Consider the following 23907-nt stretch of genomic DNA (forward strand, 5'->3'; position numbering starts at 1 on the left):
TCAAGGATAGAAGTGTGGACTCCTCAGTGTCCTCATCCCTCAAGGATAGAAGTGTGGACTCCTCAGTGTCTGTTCTCATCCCTCAAGGATAGAAGCTTGTCTTGTGCTCAGTGAACTTCCTGTCTGTTCTAACATGCTAGCATTCTAAACATGCTAACATGTTTGCCTTTCTCTTCCTTCTCCTGTCCCCCAACCATTGGAAGCAGATAAGTGACTCTGGTCCATTTTAAGGTTCTGGTAGAACGCTGGAGGATAACCACTGGTCTGCTAACCTCAAGGTCAGCGGTTCAAACCCAACAGCTGCTCCTCAGAAACCTTATACAGGGTCACTATGAGTCAGAACTGACTAGCAGCAGCTAACAACCCCACCTCCCAACTAACCTCTTGTCAATTAGCAGCTATTTTTATTTGACAACAGTAGAAATCATTGTATAGGATATTAACGTTTCCTTGCCTCCATGGTTTTAGGATGTAATTTTAAAGATGTAACTTTATTGAGGGACATTAAAAATTTAACCACCCCCATCTTAAATGAAGTTAGATGCATTTTGACAAATGAACACATCTACCCATAGAGCCATCAAACAATCAAGATAGAGCTTAGGCTCCCTCCCCTCCCGAACCAGGTGAAAATCTTTAGCACTCAGATAAAATTAATTTATCTAATCAAAATTCCTTTTTCCAGGTGATGTGTCAGTGGATGGAAAAGTTTAGGAAAGATCTGTGTTGGTTCTGGAGCAGGGTTTTCCCAATAATTTTTATGTTTTTGAATGTCTTCGTGGTTGGAATTATCGGAGCAGCTGTGGTAATAACCATCTTAAAGATACTTTTCCCAGTTTGTGAACACAAGTAAGTATATCATACTTTTGAAACAACATCAAAAAGTAAGTTACATTTACCGTATTGAGTAGAAACTGTAAATGTTAAGGAAGGGTAAGACAAGTGGGAGGGAAATGAAGGCCTACTTTTTTCTAGCCCATCTTCCAGCAAAATTAAGACATTTATCAAATACTTATAAGAGTCAAGATAACGCTTAGGAGTTTTACTATGAATAAAACAAACTGTTCAGTCTAGTAGAAGGAGATAAGTATATGAGTATCTTTAATGAATATGCAATGTGAATAAGAAACACAAACAAAACAGGAGGACTTCACTATATATGTTCAACACCAAAGCATCTATTTAAAAAAATGACTTTAATTTCAAAAGCATGCAGTGTTTATAATAGAAACCAGAAAACGGGGGGACCCCAGTGGGGTGTGACTAAGGAGCAGTGCACAGGGTTAGAGGGAGTCTCTGCAGTTGGAAAGGACAACAAGCCGTACCTACTGCTATGGAAAGTCTGAAATGGATTTGGTGGGAAGAGAAAGGAACACAGCAGTAAAGTCCCATGTGAGTAAAACAAGATACTTTTATCACTTTCCCTCCTCCGTAGAGTTAATTATTTTTTCAGCTAGAAGAAATTATTCATTTTATAATAAAATTTAAAATGATTTTTGTTGTTTTCACAAGTGATCAGCCATTTTCTTATTGTCTTAATAGAAGCAAATTTCAGTTGAGATTGAAAAGACTGCAGGATTTACCAAAAAAAAACGGAGCTACTGTGAACATTTGCTTTGCCACTTGCTTGTTGTGTGAGATCTTTGAAACCCCTTCTCCCTGTGTAACAGTGAGCGAACGCCTGCCTTGAAGGCTATTAAAAATCAGTCATAATACAAGCGGGAAAACCGGAAGATGGAAGAAATATTAGTACTCCCCCACGCTCTAGATTGGGTTTCTCCCAAAGAACTGACTGACATACCCATTCCTTTCTGATAATGACAATTCTAAAACTTAGCATTTTCTTTTCCCTCTTTGGTTTCCAGGAGGCTTTGTTTTGTTAAGTGGTGTTGAGGGTTAAGTCCTGTATAGGCTTTCTGAGGAGCAGCTGGTGGATTTGAACTGCAGATCTTGTGGTTAGTGGTCCAGTGCTTATTCTACAGCTCCTTCCCAGGACTCCATACTGAGGATACCATGTAGAAAAGATTGAATCAATTCAGAAATGTGGAGAGTAATTAAGTGAAAGTTTCCCTTCACTTCCCTGTTCTTCAACTCTCATTCATCGCCAGCTGCTGGCTGTGCATCTTGTATCCAGATTCTCTGTATTGATGTTTATTGTTTTATATATGTTTATTGTTGTTGTTAAGTGCCATCGAGTCTGTTCCAACCCTTAGCGTCCCTGTATAGGGTTTCTGAGGAGCAGCTGGTGAGTTTGAACCGCCGACCTTGCAGTTCAAACAGCTTTGCAGTCTGGCGCATTAACCTTCAACACCACACCAGGACTCTGATATGTTTATTAGATAATTATAACCGTTTACCAGCATAGATTCTTTAATTCTACAAATTTCATCTTTTGTTAAGACAGTGGTTCTCAAACTTTCTTGTTCCTAGCACCCATAGTATGCCAGTGGTTTTTCTTGGTTCTCCCAGGCCAAAAGAACATAATTTTTGTTCTTAAATGACTTGCCAGTGGCATGTAGGAGTCCTGGTATTGTATCACGCTGTAGCAAAAGCACTGGACTTCAAGGCCAGTGGTTGAGACTCACCAGGAAACTCTAGACAGGGTCACTCAGTAGGAACCGACTTAGCTGAAAGGACTGTAGTGTAACCAGATGTTGAAACCATGGAATGTATGCAGTCTCACAGAAATTTCAGCTGTGTGGATGCCTCTGAGTTTGCTGTGCTGCTCTAGGGCCTCAGTGCAGTCTGGGGACCAGGAACTTAAGATAGTTTTCTATCGATACAGAGACTCATTTACTCACGGCTGCATGGTGTCCTGCAGTCCGGAAATACCATAATATAACCATTCCTTTATTGGAAGTTTATGAAGTCATGGTATGGCACTGTGGGTTAGTACACTGGACTTCAAGGTCGGTTTGAACCGCAAAGTCGGCGGTTTGAGCTCACCAGTCACTTCTCAGAAACCCTATGCAGTGCTGCAACTGACTCGATGGCACTTAACAACAGTGTTGGACGTTTAAGTAATTTCCAACTTCACATTATTTCTAATAATGCTTTAGTATACTTTCTTGTGCCTATATTTCTTTGCAAGGAGCTCTGGTAGCGTAGTGGTTACGAATCAGGCTACAAACCACAAGGCCAGCAGTTCGAAACTACCAGCTGCTCCGTGGGAGAAAGATGAGGTGTTCTGCTCCTGTGAAGATTAACAGCCTCGGAAACACTGTGCAGGGTCACTATGATTCGGAACCGACTCCACGGCACAACACCACCACCACCAACAACATTTCTTTGCACATATGTAGATTCTCAAAAGTGAAATTACTAGGTAAATGTATTTAACAACAACTCCACCTGAAAATAATTTTGACTTTGCCACTACAGACCAAAAAAAAAAACACAACCTCCCATTTTGTGTATTCTAATTAATGTGGTCTAGCATCTTCATGATAACTGGCTGTTTAAATTTCTTCTGTGACTTGCCTATTTATAATAGTCTTTGCCCATTTTACAATTGGGTTGTCTTTTGCAATCATTAATACATGGGAGCTCCTTTCTGGGAAGAAGAGTCCAGGTGGCACATTGGGTTAGACATTGGGTTGCTAACCAAAAGGTTGGCAGTTCAAACCCACCAGCCACTCCATGGGAAGAAGAGAAACTGTCTGCTCCTGTAAAGATTTAGTCTGGGAAACCTACACAGGATTGCTGTGAATCGGAATTAGCTCTGTTGCAGTGGGTTTTTTGGGCTTTACCATCTGTAGGATGATGTCTCATGTTGAAGTTTTCCATTTGATGTCAAAGTGTAATTCATTCTTTTATGTCTACTAGGGTTTTCATTTTGCAAAAGTGGACTTTTCCCCCCCTTAAAATTAGTGTTTTCTTAGAAATTACTTTTTACCATCACTTTTCTGTGTAGTTTAAGCTAGGGTTCTGATTCTGTTTTCCAAATGGAGAGGCCATTGTCGCATCAGTAATTTGTCCCATCTTAGAGTTTGACCTTATTATAAACTCAATTCCCATAGACATTAGTCTGGCTTTTGTTCTGGTGATCTGTCTACTCATGTGGCAGTAACACAGTTTCATTCCTCTAAATGTTTATAAAACTTTTGATATTAGCAGGTAGTTCAGTCACAGAAAGGCCAAGGTTGCAATCCAGCGGTGAGTTTTGTTTAGAAATCTGTGCGGTTTTTTGCCCGTCATGTGGAGAGCTACTTAGCCTGTCCCTCCCTTCCCTCCAGTACCAAGTAGTGCACCTCCTCTTGTACCTTTATATTCCCTCAGTCAGTTTGGTTAAAGTGAACTTTGGACTCAGAGTGTTTGTACAAATACTATAAATTATTACATTTACTGAACCTAGCTATATATTAAATTGTAACCTTGAAGTAGCCCTATCTTACTACGAAACTATAGGCAGAGGAAATGTTTGATTTTGATAGTAACTAATCATCTTGTATTTCAGAGGAGTTCTTCAGTTGGATAAAATCAGTGTTATACCGGTGGCAGCTGTCAGCTTATATCCAGATGGTCCTGAGAAAACAGCAGCAAATCTAGAAGATAAAACGTGTATTTAAAACACCTTCTCAGATCATGGACTCTGGATTAAGTCTACTGCCTCCAAATTTGCAACTTGAATATAACTTTCTTTAAATCATTAGAACCAGCTTACATTAGACAAAGTGCTAAACTCCTAAGACTGCCTGAAAAATTGACCATTCAAGTGGCCAGCCCATCCTATTTTGAAACACAGCTGGCTCAGATGATGGAGTTATGAGGACAAGAAACGTGAAGAGAAGACCTCTGTAAAGACTTTGGAATTACCAAAAAGAAAAAAAAAAAAAGACAAAACACCATGTGCCAATAACTTTTCAAGGTGCCTTTGTTAAGGAAATTATATCCACTTGATTACTATAATATATAAAACTTAAAGAAAAGCACTTTATGAAATTCTAATTTAAACTTTCAAGAAGTTAACACTTATTTTTTTATCCAGTATAACGTGCCTTTGTGTTAAGTTTGTGACTCAGTATAAAATCTCTGACGTGTACTTTAATTTGATGTATACTACCTACCTTGACTACACCGGGATTTGAAAGAGTGACATGTTCTTATTGTAAACTTTGTGAGGAAAAAGTAACACTTTTTGTTGTTAAAATTACATAAGAACTTTGCCCCCGTGAGAATTACCTGACTACGTTAGGCCCTCCTTTCACTGACAGTAGCTCAAACAAGGTTCAGGACAGTTCATGAGCCCATCTACAGTTTATTATGGCATTACAGTGGGCCTTGGGGCTTGTGGTTGTAAGCAGTGTGCTGTTTACCCCCACAGCAGTGATTTTCTTACTTTTTAAATCACCCACGTTACATATATTTGACAATGTGACCCTGTGTGTCTTTATTCCATGATAAATGGATACTTGCTATTGTTTCATTAAAAACTTTTTTTGTTCACAACCCACCATTGAAAGCATTGTGCAAGAATGCAATGATTTTTTTTTTTAAGCTGCATTTAGCTTAAATTATGTATCTATGGGTGTATATGAGGGATATTTCATTTTGCCAAATGGTTGTTAATTTGTAGTGATAACAGTCCTCTGAAATGTGAGCACTAACTTCCTATTTTAGGATAAATGTTGCCAAGTGCTTCTGCATCGGTTCTGACTCCTAGACCCTGTATAGAATTTCCAAGGGGCGGCTGGTGTTGCAATCACCAACCTTGTTAGCTCAGTGCTTATTCTACAGCACTACACCAAAACTAAAGAAGGGCTCTGGTAGCATAGTGGTTATGAGCCGGGCTGCCAGCCTCAAGGTCAGCAGTTCGAAACTACCAGTTGTTCCATGGGAGAAAGATGAGGTTTTCTGCTCCCATAAATGTACAGCCTCAGAAACCCTATACAGTGTCACTATGAGTCAAAACTGTCTCCATGGCATACCACCATGGCACACCACCATCACCAACTGGCTGTTTAATCCTAAAGTCACCCAGCTAGCAATATTTTATTTATGTTCTTCCTCATTCCCTAAGTTTCTAAAAACACTCCAGGTGATGGTGGGGTCTTATTTCATGCTTTAAGTGTAAACTTAGAGAGTCTGTAGAGAACATTTTAGGCAGCTATCTGGCCAACTGGAGAGAGTTGGCTCAACAGGCCACACACCTGGTTCCTATCCTGACTTCTCACTTTTCAGTGAGTTTGGGGACCACAGCAAGGCACCCAATTAAACCTCCTTGAAGCTCTGTTCTCTTTTAGGGCTGGAATTATAATTTTTTATAAGGAATTATAAGTGAAAACCTTACCTAAAACTTTATACTATTAACTATTATTTTAATTATGCTTAGCATCCCATAGTAAGAGCTTCCCGGTGAAGCTGGCTTTATTAGAGTGCAATGAACAGGCACAGCCTTAGGGATATCTACTTGTCTAAGTGTAGCTACTTCCGCAGTCAGAGTAAAATCCTATCCACTTGTACACATTTTCCTCTTTAAATACACAGTAGAATGAAGGATTTGCCAGCACTCCGAGGACAAGAAGGGAAACTGCTAGTGACACCAGGTAGGATGGAAGGGACACTGGGCCTAGATTAAGCTTCCATCAGCCACTTCTGTAGAATCTGTAGGAATTTTCCGTTACATCCACTGGTACCCAAGGAGTGGAGACAGTGGAAGAGAAGATGCTATACTTAGACATGCCCATAAAGACAATTTTCCAAGCTAAAGTAATAGCATTTTTGTTAACATTAGTGGTTTGAGAAATAGAAATAAGGTAAGTGCTCAAATAAAACAAATTTAGCTTTCTAGCCAGCGTCGAGTGATGGGTATCTCCCGGGACAATTGGCACAAGCGCTGCAAGCCCGGGAGCAAGAGAAAGCCCTACCACAAGAAGCAGAAGTATGAGCTGGGACGCCCGGCTGCCAACACTAAGATCGGCCCCCGCCGCATACACACAGTACGTGTTAGAGGAGGCAACAAGTAGTACCGGGCCCTGAGGCTGGATGTGGGGAACTTCTCCTGGGGTTCTGAGTGTTGTACCCGGAAAACAAGGATCACTGATGTTGTCTACAATGCGTCCAATAATGAGCTGGTCCGCACCAAGACCCTAGTGAAGAACTGCAATGTGCTCGTTGACAGCACACCGTACCGGCAGTGGTACGAGTCCCACTATGCACTGCCTCTGGGCTGCAAGAAGGGAGCCAAACTGACTCCTGAAGAGGAAGAGATATTAAACAAAAAGCCATCAAACAAAATTTCAGAAAAAATACGATGAAAGGAAAAAGAATGCAAAACTCAGCAGTCTTTTGGAGGACGCAGTTCCAGCAGGGCGAGCTTCTTGCATGGATCGCTTCAAGACCAGGCCAGTGTAGCCGAGCGGATGGCTGTGTTCTAGAGGGCAAGGAGCTGGAGTTCTGCCTGAGGAAAATCAAGGCCAGGAAAGGCAAATAAAACCTCCTCCCTCACATCCAGGGACATGTATTAAAGGTGTTTATTATAAAATAAAATAAAAAAATAAAACAAATTTACTTGTAGCTTAAAAAAATTACCTTTATTCAAAACCATAAGGTTTTTAAAAAAATCTTATCATTATGAAAGTTTAAAAAAATATAGCACTCAGTGTAATGAAATACTACATTTAATTATCATTCAAACATGTCAGGCAAGTTTCTCACAGTTTACATGTGAGAATTTAGCATGATCCAAACTCAAATATCCATTTCTCATATCTTTCAATGTCGGCAGCAGATACTGATTTAGACACTTTTTTTAAAGCCATTTCAAAATCCTCCATAGTTGTTGGCATGTGCATTTCTTCTTTTGATAGATTTCGAATTTCTTCCGGAGTCAGACCTTCAATACGCCTTCTCATTGCCATCAAAGATGCATCCCTAGAGTTTGAAATTAAGAAGAAAAATCTTACAAAGTGATCCTTTTAGTGAATGAAAATCTGTGAAGAAAAAATTTTCCCAATGTGTGTAACGTTCTCCAGTTATGATCTTGTTACACATTCATATTTTGTGTAAAAATGAATACAAATGTGTTCCCAGATTGTTTTTTTGTTTTTTAAAGTACTATCTTCCATCATGAAATACAATGCTAATCAATTTAAAATATTTGAGCATGAAAGCCCAAGAAAAAATGAGGATACACTAAAGAACCTAGCAATTAGACTTCATTCTAAATGTTCAATTAAACAAAGCAGCAGCACCAGGGACAGAAGAGAAACTTTTAGCTAGAAAATGACGCATTTTCTAAAGAGCAAATGCCAGATGATCGAGCTACGCAGTCTCTCCCATTCCTCTCTGGACTAGTGCTTTTTAAATTAAAAATAAAAAACAAAACCCTCTTACAAATTTCATGCTTAAAAGCAGTCGCCATTTATGTGAAGGGACATTTGTTAAGTGCCATTGAGTTGGTTCCAACCATAGTGACCCTGTCTAGGGTTTCTGAGAAATGGCTGGTAGCTTGAACCGCTGACCTTGTAGTTCAACGTATCAATCCCAGCACTATGCCAGGTGCACACACATACTATTTTAGATAGGAGGAAATTAATGTGATCAGGCATCTTGCTATTAATAAGGATCTGAATTAATAGTGTATGAGAAGAAAACCTGCTCAAATCAGCTAGATTAGATGGTCTTTTTTCCTTTCTTAGAATAGCTAAACTGAAAACAAGATTATGCCAAATCAATGTATTTCTCAATTGTTATCTCCTATGTAACAATGGCAGTGTTTCATTCTGCTGTGCACAGGGCCTCTATGAGTCGGTACCAACTCGATGGCACCTAAAACAAAACAACATCAAGGAATGTACCAATATTCAGTATTCTTATCCAAGATAATAACTGATTTCCTTATTGTACACAAACTGTTCGAACATTAGCTTCTTGGACTTGTAGTTTTTAAATGGACTGCAGGCTCTTCACTGGCATAAACGATTAACCGTGTGTCTAACAAGAAACCGATTAACACTAAACTTGTGTCTCTGACTCTAGACTGTAATGTGGATCTTTTATTTTTCATCTATTTTATTTCAACACAAAAACTTCCTGATGGAGGTTCTGCTCACAAAAACCTGTTTTCATAATAATTGATACCTGCACACGTTGGTGATGTCTGCACCTGAGTAACCTTCCATGTTTTCTGCTATATTTGCAAGGTTAACATCATTGGCCAACTCCAGCTCACGTAGACTTATTCGTAGCAGCTCCTCTCTGCCTTTTGCTAATGGGAGAAACACATTAAAAACTGTAAGCCTTCAATACTCTTAAGTATTACTAGTTCTTGAGCCTACTTTGAGATGTTGTTTCCCAATTCTTAGAGCTAATCTGCTTAAAAATTCACAAGGCATTCCTCTCTCTCCCTAGTTTTCTAGAATCCCGATCCAGTCAAACTCAGTACAGTCTCCATCTATCGACTTCAACTCAAATGGCCAGAGACTATTAATATGGAAAAAGATAATATTTGTTTCTTAAAAGGAACTTCATTGATACCAAAGTTTCTAAGTAAAATGACCTGAAAGTAAACATGCATTTTCTAACAAGATTTAAATGAAGACACCTGACGGTAGAGGAATATAGATTCTTTTTTCAAGACGTCGTCTTAAAGCCTCATCGATATCCCAGGGGAAATTAGTAGCTGCCAGAACCATAACCATTTTGGAAGGGTCGTCATTTTCAGAAGCACCTCCAACACCTAAAAAGGTGAGAGAGAGAAAGGGGGGAAACAATTAAATAGATTATACCAAACAAAGCTCAGATAATTAAGGATAGTTAAGTATTTGGCACAAGTTAATACAATCTTTTAGGGTCTTTACAAGTTTATAAGCTGAAACATAGGTGAATTTGCAGTCCAGGAACAATCCGTTTTTGTGACATGCAAGGACTCAAGATCAAAACTCCAAACAGACTTAGTCAGAAGGTTAAGCTCAACGACCTATCAACTATAAATTATTTAAAGCAGATGTCTCCTTCTCCAAATAAGACCGATTTATCTTTATTTGAATTTCAAAGTTAAAAATCATTAATTTACAGGCTGTTATTCTGACAGGCTAACAATTTCAAGTCTTTCTCCAGAAACTGCGCCCAGAGTTTTAGTACTTGCCAGCCTCCTCTAGCTCATTTGGTGGTGCAAGTGCCTGTTAAAGGCCTCATTAGCACCAGAGTCGAGCTGGGCTCACAGAAGCCCGACACACTCCACAGCCTCCCACCCAGGTCAATTCAGGTCTGTACACATGCATACCATCCATCTGAACCAGCAGCTCGGCCTTCACCCTTCTGCTTGCTTCATGCTCTTCAGAAGTCCCTCTGCGACTACAAATGGAATCTATCTCATCGATAAATATGGTGGCAGGAGAATAAAATCGAGCCTAAAGGGGGAATCAGAGCAACACTAGTTTTACCTTGTTTAAGAGTTACCCTCACATTTATGTTAGAAAACAGCTGAGGAGCTGCCACATTGTCCTCCCACCTACTCACACTGGAGGTGGAGGATGGAAGAGGAACCACCAAAATACGGCCCCTGGTGCAGACCTTACGTATTCAATGACATGGCATATATTTTGTTCCACTCAATAAAATAACAACAAAGATTTGAGTGATATAAAAACAGGATTATTCTGTACACTAAAACAATGTGAATAACTGGTGGAAAATATTTATAGGCATTGGGAGATGTTCTAAAGTTCTTTAAAAAAAATTGGTGAAAGAGAACTATTAAATAAAATGATGTAGATTTCCCTTAAGGTATTTTATTTAAAATTCCATTCTATTTTACTCGTCTAATGCCACAGTATATTTCTATCCTCTTAGGGAATAAATTAGAAGAGTCAATTTATATGACCTAATTTTTGTTCATTGAGATAAAATTCACATCAGTGGTGGTTATACAACATTGTGAATGCAATTAACACAATTTGATTTAATTTTATATTAACAATGGTTAAAATGACAAACTTTCTGTACTTTATTTTTTTACCACAATAAAGTTTTAAGAAAAACTGAAATAACAAAATTTGCCATTTTCTATGTTTTTAGTATATTCATGATGTTGTGCAGCCATAACTACTATGTAATTTCAGGGCACTTTCATCTGACCAAGATAACCTACAATCCCCTCCCTCTAGCTTCTGGCAACCATTAATCTATTTTCTTTATGGTTTTTGCCTATTCTGGACATTCTGTAACAACGGAGTCACAGACACGTGGCGTTTCATGTCTCCTTTGACTTAGCATAATGTCAAGGTTCCGCCATGTTCTAAGTATGTAGCAGTTCTTCATTACCCACATTTATTTTTGTACCTCAAATACTTTCCTTTCTCAAACAGGAAAGATTCAGCTGATCCATGACATAACTGCTCTTAGACAACTATCAATCTACCTAATACAACGTAAGATTCAACAGTATCATACTTTTTTGAAAAACCTCTTTATGAATTGAGTGAAGGTTTATAGAGCAAATCAGTTTTCCATTTTATATGTTGCCATCCTTCTTTTAAGGAGACTAAGTGTTCTGGATTGAACTGTGTTCCCACAAAATGTGCTGTAAACCCTAGCCCAGATAACGTGGTTGGAGTTCCATCTCAGCATGGGTTTTCTTTGTTAGGTTAAAGAGCCAGTGTAGACCATGTGTTAAATCAATCTCTAGAGATTTACATAAGAGATTAGACAAGCAAGTGAGCAAGCAGACACAGGGGCCAAGAGATGCCACCACAGGAAGATAATCAAGGAGCCAATCAATAAAGACTCAAGAATCAAGAATGTCTCCCAGACAGGGAGGAAGCTTCCCCTAGAGACGATGCTATGAACTGGAATATCTAACCGCCTAAAGCATGAGAAAATACATTTGTTTGTTAAAACCACACACTTGTGATAGCTCTAAGCAACAACAACAAAAACAACCCCAAGTCAACTGCCATGGAGTGGAATGAGTACTTACATTGTTGGAGTAGGTTCTGACTCATAGTTACCCTGCATAGGATTTATGAGGAACAATCGGTGGATTTGAACTGTTGACCTTGTGGTTAGCAGTCCAATGCTGATCCTACAGCATCACACCAATTATGTCATAGTAGCACTAAATCACTGAGACACTAAGGAAGCAATTTATTACAGGACCCAAGAAGTCCTGGTGTGGCACTGTAAGATAAGCACTGGGCACAAGATTGGTTTGAACCGCAAGGTCTGAAGTTCAAACCCACCAGTCACTCCTTGGAATCCCTATACAGGGTAGCTACGAATCAGAACCAACTCAAAAGCACTTAACACAACAACAAAGACATTCATTATCTATCATTTTAAAACTAAAGAAATAGCCAAATTTACAGAATTACTGCACAAGAAAGTTTAAACACTGAAATGATGATTTCTGAAAATGGGGTTTGGAGGTGAAAAATATGTGGTTTGAATATACAAACATTTTAAAGGTTTTTCTAAAGTCCCTAATGGCAAATGAACATTACAGACTTGGACAGACAACCGTATGGCGTCTCTCAAGTCTTTTGGACTATGAAGTTACAATCTAGTATCTTCTAAAAGGCAATTAACTTTTGAAAATACTGTCTTTAAAATAAAGATTTTGTCTAAAGTCTCCTAATTTTGAAAAATCCTAATACTCAAATGGCACATTCTTTCCTACTTGAAAGTGTGAATTCTAAGTCACCTACTCCCTCCCTCTCCAAATGGATCATTTCATTTATAATAGTCATTAATTGGGCCATAGGTAATGTGTATAAACATTTGTACTCTTCTTTTTTCAAGAGGTGAAGAGAGGGAAAGAATGAGCTTATCATTAAAGCATCTAAGAAAAGTCTCCATTGAAATTCTAGCTAGGAACCATCAACCAACAGAATATATATCAATAAATTAAATTTCAATCTGTGTGTGGCCACACTAAGCAAGAAATACTAGTCTAGACTACAATTAGTCCAAAGAACTAATGAACCACCTGAACCCCAGCATCCGCAACCCGAGACCAGAGGAACTAGATGATGCCTGGTTCCCACAGCTGGCCACTGAAAGAGATCACAGTAGAAGTTCTGAATAGAATGGGGGGAAATGGTGGAATGAAACTCAAAATCATCAAAAAACAAAACCAAAAACCCAGTCTTACTTCCTGCTCAAACAGAACGGTGGATCCCCAGAGACTGAGTCTTGGTCACCTTTCAGGCTTGAAACTGAACTTAGTCCTACAGCTCAACTTTCAGGCAAAGATAGGCCTACAGGTGAATAACAACACTAGGGAGGTACACATTCCATAGAACCATCAACATAAGAAACCAAAGGGCAGCATTTGCCCAAGGGTAAAATTCAGAAATCAGGAAAGGATAGGTGAGGAGGAGGAATGGAAACACATATAGGGAGGAAGTAATCAATATTACAAATCAAAATGTGTTGAATGGAAAACCAATTTGCCCTGTAAACTTTCACCCAAGCCACAGTAAGAAGTTACGGGAAAAAAGGCCTGGGTGACTGAAAAATCGAGCCTCGCGGTTTAGCTGCTCCCTGTTCTCCAACGGTATTCTAACTCAATACACCTTGTTAACTCTTGAGAATAAACAGAAAAAAAACAACTACTAGATTACTTTTTCCCTAACACTGGGATGTGTGTGTGTTAGGATGGTCTGATGTGAAGCAGCCGTTAGGTGGTACATGAAAAATCGGCTTTGGAAGATCTAGGGATGGATAGTACAGAGATCTGTTAAGGATACCTGTACTGTCCCCCTGTAATCTTCTCGTCAAAGGAACCCTCTTTTGCATTTGTAAGTCATTCCTCTTTCATTCTTACTTGACTATTTTAAAAAAGACCAATTGCAGTTGATCTAAATGATAGAACCAAGTATGGGCTTGTGATTCAAAACAGGACAAATACATCCTTGCTGGAACTGAGAAATGAATGCTCATTTTTCTAGGATTACCATCAGGACAATACTTCTGATGACTAAAGCCAAAGCCAACTCAAAAGTCAAGAGTCAAAAGTCAGAAAGAAAGACCCCTGAGGACATCTGAACTGCAGGATCTAACTAGGCCTAAAAATCTAAACAGGAACTTTTGAAAAATACCCAGTTACAGGATCCAAGACTAACCTTTTTGCTTATACTCATTTTATTGGATTTCTGATATTTAAATATAAGTTTTTCATAACACAACAAAAACTATGTAATTAAATGTCTGTGTGCCTCTATTACCATGTCATGTGAAAAATCCTGGACAAAATTTACTCCAAATTTAAGTATTTTCTACATGTCCTTATTTAAAACACAAGTCTTGGGACATGCTCTGAATTTACTTCCAGGGATCCTGGGAGGAGACAGGGAATATTTTACAGGGTAGCCAATTCTCAAGTGGGAGAGGCAGTCCCGTCACCCCGTGAGATCTAGTCCACAGATGAACAGAAACACCAAGCTGGTTTCATGTACGAGCTCTAACCAAACGTTACCAGGGCAGAAGTTCCTGCTATAGCACCGATTGGTACATGAGCCACTGCTTAAGCTGGCAACTCACACAGCAAACTCCAGGAGGAGCCGCGATTCCTTCACAGATGCTTACTGATTGACCCAAGCACCACCAGGAAGCTAGTGAAAAATAACCTTTTAGATACACCTTCATGCGCTTCACTGTGAAAAACAATACAAATTAGTACTTAGTAAGTGGCTTCCTCCCACTCTTCTGCTATTTTCTTATATACAAAATCGTACATTAAAAAATTTATTATATAATTCTTAAACAATAAGAGGTTAGATCTACTGAGCTCATACGAGTGAGCCTCTATGCAAGCAATTTACATTTATTAGCTCATTTTGCCTTCATATCATTACAAAGGTGGCGTCATTAAGTGCTGTCAAGTCGGTTCTGACTCACAGTGACTCTGTACAGGGTTTCCAAGGAGTGGCTGGTGAGTTTGAACCACTGACCTTGCAGTTCAAACTGATCTTGTGGTCATGTGTTTATCCTACAGCACCACACCAGGAGTCCAAAGGTAGAGTCTATATTACTATTCTCTTCTTCTGTGAGGGTCATTAAAAAAAATATTGCTACTAGGGTTCTAGCTCATACACACATAGGTTTATTCCAAATCAAACATGTCTCTGTGATGAGTGGATGGCTGCAAACAAGTCCTTGCAGTAATACCCTTATCTTTACCTTGCTAGGGTGCCTTCAGAAAGCAAGCTACTCTTTATGGCATACAAAACATGAGTTTTAAGTCTCAGCGAATATAAAGTTTTAAAACTCAAGTGGACATCTTCCCAAATCACTGAAGCTTTGCAACAAGTTTACAGGGATGCTGACCACACAAAACAAGTTTTTAAATGAAATAAGCATTTTAAGGAAGGTCAGGAAAACCTCAAAGATAAGTCAAGAAAAGAAGACTGCCAATTTCAGTGGAAGACCTGTGGCTGAATTCCAGAAACTGGTAGAAAACTGTTGAATGAGTATTGATAAATTAGTGTTGATAAATTGCCGATCTTTCCATCAGTCCTTTAAACAAGACCAAAGCTAAGGAAGACTATTTCAAGGTACAAGTCATAACCAGGGACTAGTCCTGAATATACCACGGTGATCCAGGGAGGAAGGGTCAATCAAAACAGTGGCTTCTGAGGGGATCTCCTGGGCCAGGTGGACAGGGCAGCTTAGAAGGTTATGATGAGTTCATTTTTGGATGCCAATGGAGTAATCTTGATACATTATCTCAAAAGGACACAGGACAATCACGAGGGCTTAGTATGAAGAAATGTTGAGAAAACAGAAAACTGCATCGGTAAGAAAAGGGCCAGGAAACGTAAAGTACACTGCGACACCCAACAGCCGTGATCCAGCCCCTTCTGAATTATGTCTGCTCCTAAAGCTCAAAGAGCATGTAAAAGGAAAATCACTGGAGTCTCCTGAGGACGGTGAAGCTGTCATTCGAGTATTATAAATCAAAGAGCACAGAATTCTTCAGTGAAGGCTGTAAGAGACGGAAACACCGCCGTGAGAAGTCTAGTCATCTAGACAGAGCATGTCAATAAACAGTAGCTTCACAGTTTGATCTCTTTGTTTAATAAAGGGTTCTGTGATTTTATAACACATGTTGATTTACCCTCATAGATAAATAGCTTAGGACCACAAAAATAGCTTGCCCAGTTTACCAGGTAGGCAATGACAGAGAGGGGATTTGAACCCAGACCACTTTAAAGACTCCACACACTGAATCACTGACTCTATTTAGCTTACATTTTTTAAAAAGTTTAATTGTTCTAAAATATTGACTATTTTTATTGTGTCTTGAATAGACACATTGAGCTTTTTAAAGGGTCTAAGAGAGTCTATATTAAATTCCTATTGTGATAAGGAAAATTAATAAATCATTAAAAACATGTCCTCATAAGGAACCTGCACATAGACCAAGAAGCAGTTGTCAGAACAAAACAAGGGACTACTGCATGGTTTAAAATCAGGAAACGTGTGCGCCAGGTTTGCATCCTTTCACCATACTTATTCAATCTGTATGCTGAGCAAATAATGCAATAGACTGGATTATATGAAGAAAAACGTGGTGTCAGGATTGTAAGATGACTCATTAAAAACCTGCAAATGCAGATGACACAACCTTGCTTGCTGGAAGTGAAGAGGATGTAAAATATTTACTGACAAAGATCAGAGACTATAGTCTTTAGTATGGACTGCACTTCAATGTAAAGAATGCAAAAATCCTCACAACTAGAGGAATAAACATCATGATATAATGGAGAAAAGATGAAGTTGTCAGAGATTTAATTTTCCTTGGATCCACAATCAACACTCATAGAAGCAGCAGTCAAGAACTCAAACAATCATTGCATGTACTTCAAAAGACTCATTTAAAGTATTAAAGAACAAACATGTCAGTTTGCGGACTAAGCTGCACCTGACCCAAGCTGTAGTATTTTTAATCGCCTCATATTATGTATGTGGAAGTTGGAGAGTGAACAAGGAAGACCGCCAAAGAATCGATGTATTTGAATTCTGGTGTTGGAGAAGAATATTAAAAGTACCATCAACAGCCAGAAGAACAAATCAAATCTGTCTTGGAAGAAGTACAGCCAGAACGCTCCTTAGATTCGACGATAGTGAGACTGTCTCTCAAACTTTGGACATATTCTCAGGAAGGGACCAGTTCCTGGAAGACATCATACTGGGTCAAGTGGAGGGTCAGCTAAAAAAGATGAAGACCCCCTGCCTCCAACAAGATGAAGTGACACCATGGCAGCAACTCTGGACTCAAAACATCACAACTGTGAAGATGACACAAGACTGGACAGGGTTTCGTTCTGCTGTGAAGGGGTCACTATTAGTCAGAACCAACTCATCGGTAACTAACATACAACCATCCACGTTACATTTCCCAACCTGGTTTATGAATTAACAAATTGAAGGAGAAAAAAAGTAGGGATTGAAAGAGGAAGAAACCTTTTCAGAAAATAGATAACCTGAGATTATAAAGAGCTATTAAATCCAATCCAAACACTCTATCAGAACTTGTTGAATTACATGTTTTCCTCCTTCTGACACTCAGATTTGTTGGAGTGGACAAAGGTAAAAGAAAACAGTTCATCCGAAGACTGAGCCATTACACTCAAGATACTCTGTGTAGTGAACAGATGGGCAGTGATCCAAGTTCCACCACTACTTTTGATTTTCCTCTGTTAGTACTATATTACCATGGTATACTCATATGTTGATTTAAAAAGCATAAGGAATAATCTCATGTTCCTACAGCAGATTAAGGAGCTCTGGTAGCGTAGTGGTTACGAATAGGGCTGTGAACTGCAAGGTCAGCAGTTCCAAACTACCAGCTGTTTGGCAGGAGAAAGATGAGGCATTCTGCTTCTGTAAAGACTTACAACCTCGGAAACCCTATACAGGGTCACTATGGGTCAGAACCGACTCCACGGCACACAGCCACCACCACAGCAGATTAGCAATGCAGGCACCATATGTGAGCATGCTCATAAACTAATGGAGCTCGATCGATCTCCAGAGGTAAAGGGTCAAAGAGAAGTACATGTTGTTGGTAATTAGTAAAGGGTGTAAACTTTCCAAGTGCACAGAGTCAGGTTCTGGGGAGAATGTCATCCTGCCTACAGCTATTCTACAGCCTAGAGACAATAACAACTCACTCTTTCCCCTTTTAGAGGTAAAGAATTATTAGAGCTCTCGCAAACATTCACCATTTCGAACAGAAGACGAACAAGCTTCTCAGATTCTCCTCTGTATTTGGAAGTAAGAGTTGATGAAGAGACATTGAAGAATGTTGTCTTGCATTCTGTAGCTACTGCTTTAGCAAGGAGGGTCTTTCCCGTGCCAGGTGGGCCAACCATCAGCACTCCCTGTTGGGAATATAACAGTGTAAGCAAAGGATTCATCTGTCATTTTTCATAAGTCATGAACATCCCATTAAGAACAAAATTTCAACCACTTTATACATAATACACTTACTCCTCATTTATGGACAGGGTTAGTTTCCAAAGCCCTAGTTGTTACAAGAAAGGGATGACTACATTAGATCACAAAGCGGAGGAGGATCACATTCACTCTGTAACTATTAAATCACTGAGACTCAGGGCCCAGTCCAATTGACACGCAACTGTAGCCATCACAGCGAGCATCACTCTTGTCTTGTACCTCGGTATTTATTATTACCGAGTTTACTTTTTCAGTTACAAAAGGAAAAGTAACTACTTTATTAAAAGTTTGGAACTCAGAGGTAAAAAAACATATACCAAAGTTCTAGCACTGGGATCATTAGTATCTGGTGCATTCTGTACCCACTGGAGCCTTGCTGTGGTGCTGTAGGATCAGCACTGGACTGCTAACCACAAAGTCAACAGTTCAAACCCATGAGCTGCTCCTCGGAAACCCTACACAGGGTCACTGTGTGTCGGAACTGACTCGACAGCACTTAACATTCCTATTGGTCTTTTTGCTCAAATTTTTTTCCTTCACAAAGTTGTGCTCAAAATCTGTCTCCGATTTTCTATCTTGCTTATCATTTTACATTTCAAGGATTAAAAAATATGTATTAGTAGGCATAGAGTTAGTCATCAGCTCATTATTTCCCAAATCCAAGAGTTATTCTGAGTCTTTTTTTTTTTTTTTTAATTAACTGCCCTCCTTGTCACCCAATATTTTGATAAATCAGCTCATCACTTTAAGAAGTGCTCATTAGACTACTGCTGAGAGGATACACACTTCGTAGCCTTTAAGATAAAGAGACTACCACGTCACTTTGTTTGTTTTTAAACTGGAACCCAGGGAGATTATTCTCATTATGGTCTAAAAACCACAGGTTACAAGATTTGCATCATGACACATAACACGAACGTTAGCTGCCTAGTTCATATTTACAAATACAAGCTCATTCTATTTCCTGAAGAAAAGGGTTTCTATAGTAATATAATGGCCATCCAATTTGACAATGCCAAAATACCAATCAACTCACTTTCCATGGTCTCCTAATGCCTTTAAAGAATTCTGGCATCCACATCGGTAACACCACAGCTTCCTTAAGCAGCTTTTTGGCTTCTACTAAATCTGCAATATCATCCCTGAAAGAGAATACATTCTTATCAAAAACCTGTTAGATTATAAACTTAACTCTAGATACTCAATTTTGAGAACCACTGGAGCATACAACTATACACTGCTGACAGATCTCTAAGTCTCTCCCTGGTGGTGGTGTGTGTCATCAATTGCAGCTCATAGTGACCCTATAGGACAGAGAACTGCCTCATAGGGTTTCTAAGGCTGTCAATTTCACAGTTGGAGTCTTGGTGTGGTGCTGTAGGATAAGCTAAGCACAAGGTCATCAGTTCAAACCCACCAGCCACTCCTGGGAACCCTCTACAGGGTCACTGTGTCAGAACCCACTTGATGGCACTGAACAATGACAGTCTACAGGAACAGACTGCCAGGTCTTTTCCCCAGTGGAGCACTAGACTCCTACCCCATCAGGACTCCTTAGGCTTCTGCACAGACATAGTAAACAGAACACACTGGGCAGAGAGAGGCTCACCACGCCAGCCAGTGTTCCGGAAGAGCACAGTCTGGGCCTTCAGGTTTTGGCAGTAATGATTTTCTGCTTGGCTCATGAAAATACAGGTCTTAAGACTAACTCTTTTTTGCTTTTATACTTTTTATTATGAACTGAGTGAAGGTTTACAGACAAGATTGTAGGCTTTACATTCAACAAATCATATACTTTGTTTCATCTCAATGTTGAAGATCCTCTTCCTGCATCAACAGTGAATCCGGCTTCCTCCCTGTGGTTCCTAGTTGCAGTCCACCCAGCTCCACTTTTACTCACTCTTCAGTGTTATCGTGCCAGCTCACTTTCAGTTCTTGCTCTCCTAAGGTTCACCTCATAGACTCCATGATTTAGAAGCAATACACTGATTTTTAAAAGCATATAAAAATAAAAGTGCTTTCACCTCTACTAAGAGATAGACACTGAGGTGAAGGAGGGTCACAGAAATGACCCTGAAGTCACCCCCAGATATGAGTACGCCTATCCTACTACTGATACCGGAGACATTTTTTCTTTTGAGAAAAGTGATTTTTATAATGAAATATATCCATCATGTAAGTATCAAATATCCAAAATTATTTTTTTTAAACACCCAAAACCATACATAATAATCATTAAGGTTTTAATGGAATATAAGGTAATAACAGCATGTAATTTATGGTGATGGGTTACAGTTCTTTGATAGCTGTAATATTAATAAAGTTAAAAACAATTATCTATAGGATAAAACTACAGAAATTAAGCAATCACCCCTGCATAAAAACCACTGCCTTTTCACCATGTTGTTGAGTGCTATCAAGCTGCTTCCAACTCACAGTGACCCTGGCTAGGGTTTCCAAGAGTGGCTGATGGATTTGAACTGTCAACCTTGCAGTCACCAGTCCAGTGCTTATACTACAGCACCACACCATCAGAGCAACTAAAAAGATGACATTTCTGTAATCTTACTCCCATTTTATAAACAAAAGTAGGGCCTCACACAAAATGTTGATATAGCCTTGAGCAAACAGAAGATTTTCAGTATGTGTTCTGTTCATATTGTAAGTAATCTAGTTCTGTCCCATATCTGCCCCATTTTCAGTTCCAAAAGCACCATCTGCACCCAATGCTTTTGTTGTGATATAACTTACCATCGAATATTGGGATTCTGAGAAATTATATCTCTCTCCAAAGCCTCTACTAAGTCCTTATCATATCCAGTACTATCAAATTTGTTTGTTTCTGGTTCAGGAACTACAGCAGGTGATTTGTTCTACATTAAGAGAGGGGGAATACAGCTTTAGATTGATTCAAAGATTACACCTTGTTTCAGAAACAAGATTGTATTCAACTTTTTATTCTTTAAAAACTAAAATAGTAAAAATAATGATAGAACCAAAGATTGGAGTCTTATCAATATCAGTTTCATGTTTTACATAAAAAGAATAAGCATTAAAGAAAAAGAATAAAAATGATTATGCATATTAATTGGTTAAGAGTTAAAAAATGAGATCAATGATCACTAGTGAAACATCAGCACTCATGGAAGCAGCAGTCAAGAAATCAAACGACGTATTGCATTAGGCAAATCTGCAGCACATTTGTTGTTGTTGTCAGGTGCCTTTTTAAAGTGTTGAAGAGCAAAGATGTCACCTTGAGGACTAAGGTGAGCCTGACCCAAGCCATGGTATTTTCAATAACCTCATATGCATGTGAAAGCTGGACAGTGAATAAGGAAGACCGTAGAAGAATTGATGCTTTTGAGTCATGGTGCTGGAGGAGAATACTGAAAGTGCCATGGGCTGCCAAAAGAACCAACAGATCTGTGCTGGAAGAAGTGCAGCCAGAGTGCTCCTTGGAGGCCAGAATGGCCAAACTTCATCTCTCATACTTCGGACATATTTTCAGGAGGGATCAGTTGCTGGAGAAGGAGATCATGTTTGGTAAGGTGGAGGGTCAGAGTAAAAGAGGAAGACCCCCAATGAGATGGATTGGCCAGGTGGCAGCATTGACGGGCTCAAGCATGGCAACAATTGTGACATTGGCCCAGGACCAGGCAGTGTTTCGTTCTGTTGTACACAGGGTCCCTATGAGTCAGTACTGACTGGATGGCACCTAACAACAAGTGAAACATCAGATATATATGAGAGTTTCAAAAATGTTGTTAGAAATGGAATTAGAGGACATTGGAATTTTTCCATGAACTTTTTGAAGCCTCCTCAGATATCATCAGCCTTAGAGGCATTATGATTAAAAACAAATGTTGTATTTTGCCAAAACGATGGCTCAATCTTTAACCAACTCTGTGGTCCTCATCAGCGCTCCTAGAAATAGCCTTTTAGTAGAGCCACCTCTTACCTTCGTTGCTTATCTCTTCCTATTCTAATGACAAGCATGAGAGCCACAGTTTCCAAAAGTATTCCAAGGCACCATGGCAAACTCACAGGGCACTGTAGGATACTTAAGCCTTGTGAAGGGAACACAGGGGCAACCATTTGAACACTCTCTGACCTATCAACTCAAGGTAGCTCATACTTTCCAGATTAACATGATGACATTCCTTTCAATTATGCTGTATTTTGTGAAACAGTGTTTTTGGCAGTTGCTGTGATAAACAGTATAGCAGGCAAATCAATGTGGAAGAAGAATGAGGATACAATGTCCACTTGATCCCAAGGTTTGAGAAACGGCACTGACTGATAGTTGTTGGGGATATACACACTGAAGTTTTTAAACCAAACCTCTAAATAGATGGCCGGGTATTATTACTTTTGGCCTAGATGTACTGTGAAAAAATTAACGAGATAATCATGGATTTTAATGAACCAAGAAACTTTATGAAGCTCTGCCAGAAGGTAAATAATCATTTCTTCTGTCTTACTACAAACTGCTACCCAAGTCCCATAACATTTTTTGATATTGTAACTTGTCAACTGGTACTGTTTAATGTCATTATTAGTAAGTCTAGATTTTACCAATATTCGTTATATCAAAAGCTTATACTGGATAATCACATAAGCATCTAATAATTTCCATGTTCTGTATTTAAAATAAACCTAAAAGAGTAAAGTATTTATGAGGTTGTTTCAGATATTCAACAAGTATCTAATCTGTACCACTGTGGGTGATAGAAGACACTGTACCACTGTGGGTGATAGAAGACACTGTCCCTGGTTGGCAGAAACTTACAAACTGAGGAAGACATGAACTATCACCCTTTCCTTCCATGGAAAATAAGAGGGAATAGTTGCAGACAAACCAAAACTAATTTTAAATCTAGGCAGAAATGCGAAACAGGGATACAGGGGGTCAACTAAGAAAAGCTATGGAATTTCAAGTGTTGACATCTTGAATAACTTAATAATTTAATCAGTCAAATGTATCTATTTAGTAACTTGCTCTAACTGAAAATAGTAGCAGCTCAGAGTAGACGGGGTATATAAACAACCTGGGCGCCTTTTGATAAAAATATGATTTTGTTGTGGCTGTTGAGAGCAGGTTTGGGGGGGAGCTTTTTCTTTTAGTAACAATTGCACAGTTTCTACATGGACGATGCAGTGAGGTCAATTATATTCTTTGAGTTGTGTGAACATTCTCACCCTCCTTTTCTGAGTGGTGCCTCATTCATTAACTCCATTCACTGCCCCCTATGTTTCCTATCTGATCTCTACAGTTGTTGTCAATTTTAGGCCGCACTGCTATCTTAAAAGAACATAATGCTCATGGCAGATTTCTCTACTACTTCAGTTAGACTACTGTTTGATTGAAAAAAAAACAAAAAACAAAAAAACTCAGGGGATACTTTTGTGATTTGCAGTTTGAAGATTATTTCAGAGCAACAGTTTTAGGGGTTTATCCAGTTGTCATAGCTCCAGAAAAATCATGGTTCCATGAGAATTTTG

The 23907-nt window shown here is 39.1% G+C and overlaps 2 protein-coding genes and 1 pseudogene across 3 annotated transcripts in view; 2 read left to right on the forward strand and 1 right to left on the reverse strand.

The window, feature by feature from the left end:
- The window catches only part of GINM1 (glycoprotein integral membrane 1), a 63379-nt gene extending 58811 nt beyond the window's left edge, over window positions 1-4568 (forward strand). The window contains exons 8-9 of the mRNA XM_006872078.1: window positions 686-849; window positions 4457-4568. Of these exons, the coding sequence (XP_006872140.1) occupies window positions 686-849; window positions 4457-4568 (276 nt within the window). The remainder of the gene's footprint in view (window positions 1-685; window positions 850-4456) is intronic.
- Window positions 4569-6803: 2235 nt separating this feature from the next.
- Window positions 6804-7432, forward strand: LOC102840269 (annotated as a pseudogene).
- An 82-nt stretch (window positions 7433-7514) lies between these two features.
- KATNA1 (katanin p60 (ATPase containing) subunit A 1) overlaps window positions 7515-23907 on the reverse strand; it is a 33342-nt gene continuing 16949 nt past the window's right edge. The window contains exons 4-10 of one of the 2 annotated variants that reach the window (XM_006872061.1): window positions 21157-21278; window positions 19442-19547; window positions 18171-18329; window positions 10226-10352; window positions 9545-9679; window positions 9082-9208; window positions 7515-7872 (exon numbers count right to left, since the gene is read on the reverse strand). In XM_006872061.1, coding sequence (XP_006872123.1) covers window positions 7674-7872; window positions 9082-9208; window positions 9545-9679; window positions 10226-10352; window positions 18171-18329; window positions 19442-19547; window positions 21157-21278 — 975 coding nt within the window. In that variant the 3' untranslated portion in view covers window positions 7515-7673. The remainder of the gene's footprint in view (window positions 7873-9081; window positions 9209-9544; window positions 9680-10225; window positions 10353-18170; window positions 18330-19441; window positions 19548-21156; window positions 21279-23907) is intronic. The other variant, XM_006872062.1, reaches the window with a different exon arrangement.

This window comes from Chrysochloris asiatica, unplaced genomic scaffold, assembly GCF_000296735.1.
Source record: "Chrysochloris asiatica unplaced genomic scaffold, ChrAsi1.0 scaffold00182, whole genome shotgun sequence".
In the NCBI taxonomy this organism is placed as follows: domain Eukaryota; kingdom Metazoa; phylum Chordata; class Mammalia; order Afrosoricida; family Chrysochloridae; genus Chrysochloris; species Chrysochloris asiatica.